This window comes from Coenobita brevimanus, chromosome 18 (genome assembly GCF_032717465.1).
Source record: "Coenobita brevimanus isolate Jiangsu-jjx chromosome 18, ASM3271746v2, whole genome shotgun sequence".
Classification (NCBI taxonomy): Eukaryota; Metazoa; Arthropoda; class Malacostraca; order Decapoda; family Coenobitidae; genus Coenobita; species Coenobita brevimanus.
This window is the reverse complement of record NC_136971.1, coordinates 20,157,186-20,170,635: the sequence shown is the minus strand read 5'-3', so window position 1 is coordinate 20,170,635 and position 13,450 is coordinate 20,157,186. Positions and strand designations below refer to the sequence as shown.

At 40.7% G+C, this 13,450-nt stretch overlaps 1 protein-coding gene across 1 annotated transcript in view; it reads right to left on the bottom strand.

Moving 5' to 3' along the window:
• LOC145391508 (uncharacterized) overlaps positions 1-13,450 on the bottom strand; it is a 208,150-nt gene that overhangs the window by 18,284 nt on the left and 176,416 nt on the right. Inside the window, exons 5-6 of the mRNA XM_080266136.1 lie at positions 4,107-4,217; positions 1,177-1,287 (exon numbers count right to left, since the gene is read on the bottom strand). Of these exons, the coding sequence (XP_080122262.1) occupies positions 1,177-1,287; positions 4,107-4,217 (222 nt within the window). The remainder of the gene's footprint in view (positions 1-1,176; positions 1,288-4,106; positions 4,218-13,450) is intronic.

Here is a 13,450-nt window from a genome sequence, read left to right as displayed (position 1 = left end):
AGTTTGGTGTATGTGAATATAGATGATAACTATTTAAGAGTTAAATCTTGGGCGAAGCCCAACTGTCCTTGGTGGGAGGGGCCGCTACGCACGTGTCATAACTAGCCTATTGATCAGCTTGAGTCTGTGTATTGGAGGATGACCAAACAACAGCCCACCATCCAGTAGGGATGGGGAGAAGCAAGTACCCTCAACTCTAACTGTATTAGGTTCTTCTATCGGGGATTCTGTTACTTTTTAACATCTCGCCACTAAGAGACATTTGCATGAAAATGAAAGTTTTTAAGATCCCGTTAACTAGTAGCAACACAGCTTCGTCTCCATAATTCACGTTTGAAACATTCCACTTATTCCCACTCAATTCCTGCATCTTTCCTATCTCTGTAACTCTCGTTTTTGACCTCTCTCAATAACTCTATTTATAAACCGAATCATGACGTCATCACACACTCATGTCTCACTTCATTAAGGGTACTGAACCACTCATACCTTCATCCAGCCTTACAAATGTTGTTATAAAAAACATTTACAGCATTCCGCTGCCGAAACTCTGATGCAAAATACGAAATTTGGAAAATGAAGTTTTCAAATAATGACGCCTAACCAACTCTGAAAAGGAGGCCTCAGGATAACTGCACCTGGTTAAGATAGCTAGTTTTTGCTAAGTCCCAATCTTTCTCTAGCATATGACCGACAAGAGTCAGTGTTACATCTAGAACTTCAACTGTACTGCTGGTTGAACAGGGACAAGAGGAAAATAACATTTATCCAAAACTCTCACCCGTCTGAGAATCCAACTCGAGTCGTTCCATTTCCGAACTGGGCATGTTTTCCCATGAACCACCGGCTCCTTGGACACCCCACACCAGGACGTAACCTCTCTGATCCAGTGGCTTATTAAGCATTGTAATCCCTCTGACACAGTACGAACATACAATATATTGCTTAAGAGAGAATTTTTAACTGGATTAATTAGACAAAGTATTCACTACTAACAACCAGTCCAAAGCTGAACATAATCATCTGGAGACAAGAAGAATAAAGTGCACTAACGCAACCTGTTAGTGCAGGTATTACGATGCCAAGAACAAGCTGGTGATTAGAGAGGGCACCCCATCATGTCAACACACCTGTTTTCCTCCCTTTACTCGCGTTTCTCAGCTGTACGTTACTAACCTCCCACGTCGAGGTGACCGGCATGGGACAGGAGTGCTTCTGATATGCTTCCCCTGCGCCGATTCTTCAGTTTATCCAGAGGATTTGGAAGAGGCTTCATCTCACTCTGGCCTGGAGATGGCAAGGATTATATTATAGTCAAATGACGAAGTTGATTTTTGATTATATTATTATAGTGTATGATGCTAGTGATGAACTGATAATATCGTGCTACTGAATAACCTAATGTGTACGTAACAATGAATGGAGGCAGGAGGGGGCTATTAAAGTAACCATGACGGTATTTGCTGAAAGGAGAACTGAAATTAATTATACAGTTTTCGGAAAATTTGGACGAAGTTACTTAGAAGACCTATTGATACAACCCCTGTATGTTGTCTTCTTGTGTGGAGGCTGAATTATTGGGAAACATATGGATGCGGAGAATGGAAAAAATAAGAAATCATTTCACACTTGATACTGGTTCGTCCTTGGGGAACCTAATCTTCAGTAGGAAGAGTAAATACAATGTCGTGATGAACATAATGGATTTTATTACCAGACCTTTCGACATTTCCGTAATGTCATCTTCAGTGGCGTGATGAGAAACTTTAAATCCAAGGTCTTCGTAGACAATTTCTTGGAGCACTGTTCGAATTTGCAGAACCTTTGAAGAAACGTCTGGTAACATAAGCCATCATGTTCGTCACGACATTGTGTTTACTCTTCCTACTGAAGAAATCATTTGATTCGTGAAAAATGTGGCGTAAAGAATTCAGTGGACAACAGAGATGATGAGACTGTGCTTAGACTGTTTGGTATATGGTATGATCATAAGGATGGAGTGGGTATAAATATGTGTGTGAGTCTGAAGTTATGAGGAGGCGCGGTAGGCCAAGAAGAAGGTGGATAGATATGGTAAATGAGTGTGTGAGAAAGAAAGGTGTAAGAACTGACGATGACAGGGAAATGACAAGGGATCGATCTGGCTGGATGAATTTTGTACGAATGAGTATATAATAAGACTTGGCACATTTTTTTTTTTTTTTTTTTTACTTGACAGTCGTCAGACTGACTCTGATGGACAGGTAAAGATGAAGCTACGTGTAGACAAATGTACATATTAGATAAAGTCAGGATTCAGGGGACCTGAATTGTGAACTAATGGTTATGAGATCCATGTCACTGGGGATGCTGTCGATTAATTCTCCCCACTCTCGTATTGTTTCCTTCCTGGCTTTTCGTACCTTACCTCACTTTATCTGCGGGTGGGGAAATATTGCGCGATGGTGATGATGGTTAGGATGATGATGAATGATGTTCTGAGAAACGAAGCTTTGAAATAATCCATTATTATCCCCATACTGGACAACCAACAAGGCCTATCATCGCAAGGCATGTTTTATCCCCGCCCTGTCCCACTCCTCACCACCTTCTCAGCTTTACTCCACGCCAAACTTCGGTCGCTTACAGCTTTTCACCTCCAGTGCTGGCCCTCATACAACAACCGTCTTAAAGGGTGTATTTTCCCTACCATACTCCTCCACGATACACCATCTTCTTATCCTACCAGACCCACACCACCCATTCTCTCTGAGAACCTCACCCATTTTTTGCCCTCCCACCTTTGTCATGCACCTTACCCCTGCCAACAACACTGATCGATACAGCGTATACTTCCTCTTTCATGCCCCACCATTCACAACCATCCCACCCATTCTTTTCCACCCATGGCACCACATGGTTTAATACCACAATAATGATTACCAGCCAGCCTCCGGTGCCCACATTCAGAAAGTAAGGACTGAAATTAAGAGGATACAGTGCATGTAACAGCACAGCAGGGAAGAGAGGTTGCTGGCTTACTGAGGGCAGTGTCAAGGAATAGAGAAGTGAGCAATGAATTACAAAAAGCCGCTGCGTGTAAGTATTGTAATCACCATTCTAACATAAAGAAATAAAGCGTGAACCATGTTTGAAAGACACAAGTCAAGACTGGGAGCAATGGAAATGAGTTATTAGACAGGAGCATGCACTGTTGCGTGGAGAGAGAGGTAGACATGAAGGTGAAGGAGTCCTATGGTGTTGCTATGAATGGGCTGGAAAGCATTAGAAATATTTTGAGATGGTTGGGTCATATAGAGTGCATTGAGAATGAGATAGTGATAGGAGAGTGTATCTGAGTGAAGTACATGGAGGGAAAGGGGAGAACTGGAGATGAGATGTAGGAATGGAGTGGAAAGATGTAAGAAAGAGTTAGGTGTGAGGCGGAGAAATGGCAGGCAAAGTGAGAAGGTGGAGATTCGTTTGTGGCAAAACTTGCTGGACTGACATCTGGCTAGAATAGGAAGGCAGCTAGATAGACAGAAATTTCACCTGTGGTGGTCTGCCTCCAATGTCCATCCCAACCTATCCTGCACCCCCTACCGTGTCATGAAAGACTTGTATTAACACATCTCCAAATCGATTTTATTCAAGTCTAATTATCTGCACACACTGTTATTGGCATTTTCTTGGGCTTAATATAAAAGAATGAAAGAACATCAGAAGTAATCATGTAAATGAAGCACACATACATGAAGAAAATCAAGGTGTATGATCTAGCTCCCGATGGGAAAGTTTAATGCAAAAGTGGGAAGGCACGGGAGATATGAAGAGGAATCTTCATTCCATTACTGCAGTACTATCAGATCTCTCACTCACCATGCCACACCCTTCTTAAGCTTTACATTCTCTTTCCTTCACTCACAGTAAACTGGAACGTTTCCCTATATTTACTTCATGTATTCCCTTCCGTCCATTGTGTTATAATCTCATAGTTAGTCTTTGCCCCCATTTTCTCATTACATTTGCTCTTGCTTCCTTCATCTCATACTTATTCTTTACTAACATCTCACGACACCTGCTCTTGCTCCTTACAGCCCCATGTCCCTCAGCTCTGCCTCACTAACCTCCCTCGTCGAGGTGATCGATGGGGAACATGAGAGCTTCAGTCAAGCTTTCCCTCCGTTGAACCTTCAGTTTATCCAGGGACTTCGGGAGATGCTTCATCTCACCCTGACCTGGAGATGACGAAGATAACATTAGGTTAATCATTAACATTCAAATCATAGTATGTAAAGCTGTTATTTTGATTGCTGAAACAACGGTGGGTATACCATACAAAGTAAAGAAGCAGTTTGAAGGAAATTTATTATTTCAGATAAAAAGTTTGCTAGGAACAAAGTTATGTGCAGCAAAGTGTTCAATGTGGAGGGATTTGGGGGGTGACAGAGTGCATGAGAAGTATCAACAAGAAAGATCTTAAGTGGTATCGCCTTCTTCACTGTGAACAACCAAGTCGAGAGGACCCCTGAATTCAGGCGATGAGCACTGTGGGGGACTGGTACTGCCTGAAGAGGTGTTCGAGGTATTGGCTGATGAATGACTCTTGTCTTGGATCATCCTCTTCCAGGTTATCTGACCATCCTCGGTTTGACCCGTGGTTTGACTCCCGACACAAGATGAGATTATGCTGGGGTGCACTATATCCAGGGAAGAAAATGGGATCCTTGCAGGAAGGCTGAGTCAGTTTGGTACCACTTGGTTTGGCTGCTGCTGCCCGAGACAAAAAGGGCTGTTGAGCTGTTCTCAGCGACGAAAGATCTGAAACATTTTGAGGCTAAGGGACTACGTGAAACCTTGATTGCCACCCTTATCTTGTTCGAGTAAACAGACGCAGATCGGCTGAACTCTTCAGGGTGAATTGGTAAAAAGCAAAAAGAAAGAAAGATAAAGAAAAAAAAACTTTCTTCCTGGGGAATATCTTTTGATGCCAAAAATACTCGTGTACTATGCACCGTCACAGAAACCGTTAGCGTCGTGTAGCTGAACAGCCTATAACGTATATGCCATTCTGAAGATCACGAGGGGGATAAAATTAAGTTTAGTAGTGTAATCAGTTCAAAAGAGCCTGTATGAAGTCCTGAGAAATTCCCTGACTGAGAACCATACAATTTCTTTTCTTTGCTTTCGGATACAGGTTTCCTTATTTATCGTTACCTTAAGAAAGTTACCAAAACAAACTATCAGCGCAGGTTGTTAGGCCTGCTAGATAGAGCCAAAAATCCGGGAGCTTTGGGACGAATGAATGAATGTGTGGTTCATTTCACTGGGCATGCTGTTGACACCTCTCTCCCTATCCTGCTTTCTCCTTCCGTCCTTTCTCGACTCTACCTCACTGGGGTGAGTGTTCAAGTATTTACGAAATCAAGAGAGAGACCTGTAAAAAAAAATAAAAAAGGTTACCTCAGGTATGCCTTAGGAATGACAATGAGGAAAGGAATGACAAATTAAAGGGCTTCGAGAATGTGGTGTAGAAGCTGATGTTGTGGGTAGCTCGACCATGTGGTGGGAATGGAAAGTGAACGACTAACTTGCAGAATGCATGAAAATGAGGTGGCTGGATGACGGATGAGGGTGAGACCGAGAAAAATGTGGAGTGATAAATTGCTAGAACAAGTGAAAGAGAGCTGTGTGTCCTGGAAAAGTGCGTGCCACTGAGTAAGAAGGGAATTTCCCTGAGGTCCTTTTGCCAAACTCATTCATAATAAGGTGCAGTGCCAGGTAATAAATAGATGGATAGAGAGATATAAAGCCAATATTACAGGACTAAGGTGGACGTTTATGTTCCGTCAATTTGCCTTAAATTAAGAAGCATATTTTTGTCTTGATTATTTGATGAGACGAAGACCAGAATATTGAAGGCTAAAATGATGAATGATTGGGTTTGTGAGTTATTTCTCTGTGCAATATATTGGAAGTTTTCATAAAATGTGCTTTGTTGTTCTATTTTCAACCATTCTTCCCAGTGCATGTGTTAATGAGAAATAGCATCATGGTGATACAGAAGATTTATACTTTTTCTAGAAATAACATAAATTTGGGTCACGTTTAGGTGTGCTGGGATGAACATACCGCTTTAGCTTCTATAGTTAGTGACGATAATGATTCTACTGTTATACGTTTAACAAACAGGATGGGAAAAAATATGGAATGTGGGACTTTCTTTTTATGAACTCACACCTTTCCTTCATCCCACTCATTTCTAACGCTCCATCTTTTCCTAACGCTCCGCTTTTTTTTTCACACCCCACGTCTTCGTCTCAGCTTCGTCCAATAACCAATTTCTTCCTTTTCCAAGACTTACCAGATTCAGCGTGGAAATCGACGTGGTTCATGAAGGCGTTTCCAGCAGTCTGACTTCGATTGGACTTCAACTTCCCCAGTTCCTGATCTGAATATGGGATATCGTGAATTAACCTAAATTTTAGACTGACATGAAATTTAAACGAATAATTACATGAGTGCATAACAGAAAAATTAATGAGTGTAGTACAGGATACGAAGATCAAGTTATATAATAAATTCTAGAACCTGGACAGAGTAACGGATTAAGAAAAACACAAAGAGAACAAAATTGTGTTGTTTATGCGTGTCTGTTTCACACAGAGTGTAGCATCGCTTAAACACACATGTAGATTACCTGCTCTTAGAAAGTAGCCCAAGTCGACAACCTTTAGAACGGTCGCATTTTTATCATATCAAACGAGTGTTCCTGTGTTAGTGCAATCTGTGACTCGCAAACTCCTACATAAACAGGGACGATGTTAAGAAAATCCCGTTCCTCAGATACGTGCCACCCTGCCATGATCAGTAATCAGATCTGATAACCTGATCCACGCAATCAAATAATATGGTCGAAACAAGTAACAGAGGATTCTAGGCGTATCCAGACAGCATATCCATCAGATGCTCACGGCAACTGTTGACGAGCTTGGTGAACTGTGATGGGCCTCTGTTGCTGATGAAAAACAAGGTATATCCAGAGTATATGGGCCAAGGGGCGTTACTAGTACCAGTACAAGCACCAGTCCCAGTATCTGCTGAACTGGTTTAAAGTGAATAGCCACTAAGCCTCGTGCCAGGCCTCCAAGGCATCATGGGTGCGTGGCAACTGATGTGCCTCTGAGTCATTAGGGGGTCCTCAGATGCTGATCACTGACGAAATAAAAATGATTCTGTTTTGACCCAGCCACAGAGCATCCTGGGAAATGTGTCCGTGGCTTGTCATCAGCCAGCGACCGAGCAGGGGTGGTGAGAGAAACAGGGTGTAAGGTGGCAGAAGAGCCATTCAGGTGAATGTCAGAGGCGATGTGATGAGAGTAGCTGTTTTTTATGTGACCTGAATGAATGCTAAAGATAAGAAGGATGGATTTATGAATGGATGGCAAGATGCAAAGCTGTATGCATGTGGTGTGTGTGAAACGCATTTACTTTGGTAGAGGGATGTGGGGGGGGGGGAAGGGGAGATTAGTTTATGGAGCGATGTTCACATAGTGTTCTCCTGTATGAAAGATTATAAGGGGAGGTAGAATTAAGCTGCTGTTTTGTTGCTGTCAGGGACGAAAACTGGGCTCAAATATATAGATGTGTGTGTGGTGTGAGTGCAAGGCACAGACAGACAGCTACATTAGTTTCCGTGCATACGAGCATACAACGGTTTTAGGAACAAGTGAATGAGTGTAGGCTACACAAGAAAGCAGCAGAGTGCAAGTTAATATACTGGGGGATTTGGACAGATGTGTGGCGATGATAGGGAGAATACTGTGAGGTGCTGGGCTCTAGGAGTAATAAGAAGTAACTGAATTTTTAATACAAGTTTGTGAAGATGGAACAATCTTTTAAGAAAATTCACTTGCAGGTTATCAGATGGTCGATAAAAGCTTACAAGGGTTGTTAGGGGATTTAGGTCGTTATGTAGTATTTGCAAGTTATAGAATTGGAAAAAAATGGATCTATGAAAGTTGGCAGGAGCTAGAAATAGAAGAAAAAAATAGTTTAGAGAAATTGCTAAAAGTTAAAGGTTCAGGTGACATATACTGAGGAGAATTTGAGTATAGAAGTAAACTAGAACAGCCATAGTTTTCTGCAGGCTTCTCGGAAACAAGGCTATGGGCTAATTTAAAAACACGAGGTTCCAGCAAAAAGTATTTTAGCGTACCTTCAACTAGACAAAGAAAGGACACTGGTGAAGTCTGGCATTATCCCAGCTCTCGCCTTGGTGTTGTTGGACGCCGCCACTACCCATTATCCTTGTAGTTGTAATGCCATCAAGCTATCTAATATGTTTATCTATATCGCTATCCACACATCTACCTCTTTTTACCATTACCCACAAATCTATCAACCTACGTATGTATCCTTCTGTCCACTCACATACTATCTCTCCTTCCTCATTCTAGGGTGTCTTACCTAATTACTCGTACTTACATGTCTATCCATATTACCCTGACAGTTTCTTCGGAAAAAAAAAAAAATCCGCCAAGATCTACACACACACACACACACACACACACACACACACACACACACACACACACACAAATTCAGCAAAAAGTATTTTAGCTTCCCTGCAGACTCACCAGAGAGAGAGAATAGGTACTGTGCCACACATTGTACCTTCCAACCTTGCGCCAATAGTTGCCGGATGCCACCACTGTCCATATTTACATCTGTCTATCCATCCATTCATTCATTCACCAGTCTTTCCAGTCTATTTATCTGTCCACCCACCTATCTACCTACTCATCTATTTTTACCACTACCCACTAATCCATGTATCTGTCTATGTGCCCTCCCGAACAGTCACCTAATATTTTTCATTTCTTTCATTCCCCCATCCACCTATGTACCTATTCATTCATCTAACCCATAACAGTTGTTCCAGGACATTTTTTCCCAACAAGATATACCGTAATGCAACGACCGACCTATTCAATCAAAACTCAAATTCAGATCTAACCAGACCCAACCAATCATTATATATATATATATATATATATATATATATATATATATATATATATATATATATAGATAGATATATAGATAGATAGATAGATAGATAGATATTATATATATATAATGGTCTATATTATTTCTATAATACCGTATACAGCAATATATGATATAGAGATAATGACCACCACTCTGGATAAATCTATAGATATGATGAAATAATCTAGAGTAAATGATGTTTCCTGATTTGATGATACTTCCCCATATATCATTTACCTGGTTTTCGTCTCCCTATCCTTAGCCCTCTCACTTTGCCTTTCCTCGTTTATCCTTGTCCTTCGACACGTTAATGTCGTGGCTCTGTCTCTCCTTTCGTCTGTACAGTATTTCAAACTCATCAGTGTTCAAGCTTTATTTGCCTTTCACCATTACCTATGTGACCCTTCTCATTCTCCACCCCTGTTAGACGAAGCCGTATTATTATGCTTCTTTCCAGTCATACTTCTACTGCCCTTTCATACAGGGGTTCTGAGTGACACATCCGTTCACATAATGTCTCCATTACTGGATCCCTCCTCACCAGTGGTCCTATTCTAGTGGATACTGGTATTACAGAGAAAAGAAGAAAGGAAGAAAGGTAAAAGATTACACAGATTGTACTGATGTAATGAGGGATTTTATGGCTGAGCTCTAGATTGTGATAGGACTGCCATATCACCTATATTAACAACACAATTTCATTATCTGGTTCTAACTGTTCTGTCAGGTAATCTTGTCTCATTTCTATTAAAATATTACTTCATATAGTATGTTCACCCTTGGATGCTGCCAGTCATTTTTTCTAATGTGGATATCACTTTCATAGACCTTTGTGTATTCTATATTTCCTATTTTAAACCTCTTGCTCTTAATCTTTCGACTGAGATGAATGCATGGATGAATGAATGGATGAGAAAAAAGAACATTTCATAAACAAGTTCGTAGCACTGGTCGGCCTAAGCAGATTATAAGAGTGTAGCCGTTGATAACAATGGAAGAATGTCTGAATAGTGACACCAGACGTTTTAGTATTTGGATGATGCCTGAACAGATATATTAGCTCACTGTGACTTGGTGATAATGGCATGACACATTTATAAATTCTAATAACTCCTGCAAAAATGAATACAGTCATTAAGCTGGCAAATCTTCATTAGCAACAGGCATAATATATCGTGCCCATCATATCGAGTAACATGCAGTAAACTCCAGACGTTCAGATGCTTCACAACACGCTTCATAAACCTCAGAAGTTATCTGGGGAGAGGGAAGGAGGGAGGGGGTGTAGAGGGGAAGGAGGGAGGGGGTGTAGAGGGGAAGAATGCCACGTTGCTACATTCATTAAATCACCCGCCATGAAAGGAACGAAACTTATGTGGTCAATAGTAAGTGTAGCATTCATGAAGGCAAGAAGGAAACGTAAGAGATGCTTTTAATATTGCACACACACACACACACACACACACACACACACACACACACACACACACACACACGCAAGCACGCGCGCGCGCCCGGGGGGGGGGTGAGGATTCAGGAAAATAAGATTATAATGGATGATAAAAGAAACAGAGAAGATAGTGGATAATGAAAAATAAATTAGAGTAAATAATCAGCATATAAATGATACAAAGAAAAAAAGAAAAAGCTGTGAGGGAAGCCGGAGGATTGGATATGAAGGGAAAGGTTGGAGGGGGAGGATGGATTTCGGAGTTGAGGTTGTAGTGTGTCAGAGCAATGCACCTCAACCTTGTTGCTTCACCGCACGTTATTCAATTTGTTGAACTCTTGGAGGACTATAATAAATATTTGGGATGATCTCTGTCAGAATTGTATTAGATTATTTTTGCTTCTGGTAACAAATGATCAAAGGAAACCACAACTGGTAGGTGTACATTACCATGTGGTTAAAGTAAGATATTGATTTTTTTTTTTTTTTATATACCCGACTCCGGACATAGGCTTCACTGCCTGCTGTCAAGGCCCAGTAGTCCTCCTACATATTATACACCTCTACATGTCCAAGGAATTTACAAAATCATTACAGAGATTAATTTGAGTGCATGCACTTTAATGCATTTGTTTAATTCACATGGAAACATTTTTCAAAATACTTTTATCTCTTATAAGATAAACTTGGGCAGTTTTACCAAGACAGTTTATGAAGCGAATTCGTTTAAAATGTATTTTTCCTTTGACAAGTAAAAATAAACATATTTATTGGACCTTTCTGTAATAATAATGTCAAAATGTTTTTCCCAGTTAATAAATATGTGACAGTTTCACCGAAAATTAATTTCAAACTTGTACATGTTCTGAAGAACACAAGTTCTTAATGTCTTGCTTTGTTTCAGAGAGACCCACACGAAGTTCCTCATCTGATATCAGGTTTTTAAAATTCTTTATACGGTACTGTAAATGTTAGTGCTAGAAAGCTTAGTTAACGTAAAGATGTTGCTGCAAATGACATCACATCGATAGCGCACTTGGAGATAATTGGGTAGGCTACTTTTTTTTCAGTTCTACCCAAAATATAAGGTTGCTTAAAGGTTGCTTCAGTGAGTATAAGTTTAGGTTGAAATAATTCTTAATATTCATAAGTTTCTTGCGTATCTTCAAAGATATTTAACCAATTGATGCTTCAGCAGCTGAAGTAAAAGGATCACGAGCCGAGTCACACTGTTCTGTATGACGCAAGAGTTTTCTAGTACAATATATTCCTTCCGAGTGAGTAGCTCAGTGTCAGGATAATCTCTTATAATAATAGCACTAAAACACCAGCACCCGATACTCTTACATGTGCAAGCCCTTACAAGCCAAGGTGCACCATAGTGAATGACTCACGCATAGGCTCCAAAATGTTTTATCCATGACTGAATGAGAGTTCTGGCAACGGTTTCGTATGTAACTTACGGTACTCGTATGACGGGAATGTATGAAAATAAACAGTAAAGTTTACTACATCCATATTTTGTATTTTCAGTACATACTTGTATCCGTTTATTTATATAATATTAATAGTAATTTCCCGTAATTGTTTTAAAATGGGGGAGTTGGGGGGTAATGTACCGCTGCACACCAGGAAGCTTTTGGCAGCACATTGGTTGCGGAGCACTGTTAAGGCGTGTCCACGAGTGTGCTGGAACAAGTGCTGGCAACATGCAAACAACACAATAACGAACAAGATGCAAACACGCTGGGAGCAGCAGCGCCCAGATCATGTTGGCAATATCATGATGAAGTCTCGGCTGCCTCGTATGGACACACTTATCCCAACACCTCTGCTGCCAGCGGGTTTGCAGCGCATTGTAACATGTTTGCATACATCTGTCCAAATACTGCTGCATACATGTATCCAAACATGTTGCCAGTAGGTTGAGGATGATGTATATGGGAGAGATGGAGAGAATTGTTTTGTTCTGGCAGTAGATGGTAAAATTTAAAAAAAAACACAAAAACAAATATATGAATGATATAAAACAAGGTCAGTTGTTTTGTCATAAATAAGGGTGGTGGCAGACGATGGCGCAGGGACCAGTTAGTGGAGGGAAAATACTTACAGCGACTATTAAGCTGAACCCGCATACTGTAAATGAGTGGCATTAGTGAAGAAAACATTAGGTATGAAGGTTAAAAGACAGTAAATATAATTATTAGTGTGTGCAGAGCGGCGTGGGATAACACTAGAAAACTGAAGAAGTGCTGCTATATTGCCTTTGTTTTGTAACAAGGAATTGGTAGCATGGAAGAGTGTAAAGGCCCATCAACACAGTCAGAGGACACCTGTGGTGTTCGAGCATGCTGCTCATCAGTTTCGAAAGCATGGTAATGAGACACGCTATAAACAGTGCAGCAGACGCATGGATGGTGCTTCAGTTCATCACGTCTACACGACCATTTTCTTAGCATTTTCCATTATCACACCCCAACACCACAGATGCCTACTGAACGTGTGGAAGGGGCTTAAAAGTCCTAGAGGATCTGTTTTACTAAGCATACAAGAGAAAGTGTTAGTAGAGTATATACTGCACACACAGAGAGAGTGCGAAGCGTTACAGAAGATATGTGAGGAACAGGGTTGGTTTAGAAAGGATAAAAAGGTTTAAAATGTCATCCGCTGACGATCAGCCTGTGCTATTGATCGAGGACGCTAGGCTAGAGACAGATTTATCACAACCAGACAAATCGGTCAATTTTTGCACGGGTGGTAGATGACTTCTTCCTGAACAACGGGTGAATCGTTCCGCTTTCCAGTAGTTAACACATAACCATCCATGTTTCTGTCACATGTCACCAATGAAGTTAATATGTTATCTGTCTATTAGTAAAGATAAATTTTTCACTTTATAACTGCCTTTCATTGCTGTCGCACCAGCGCTATCGTCATATCATGTCATGTCAATACTGTTTTGTCAAG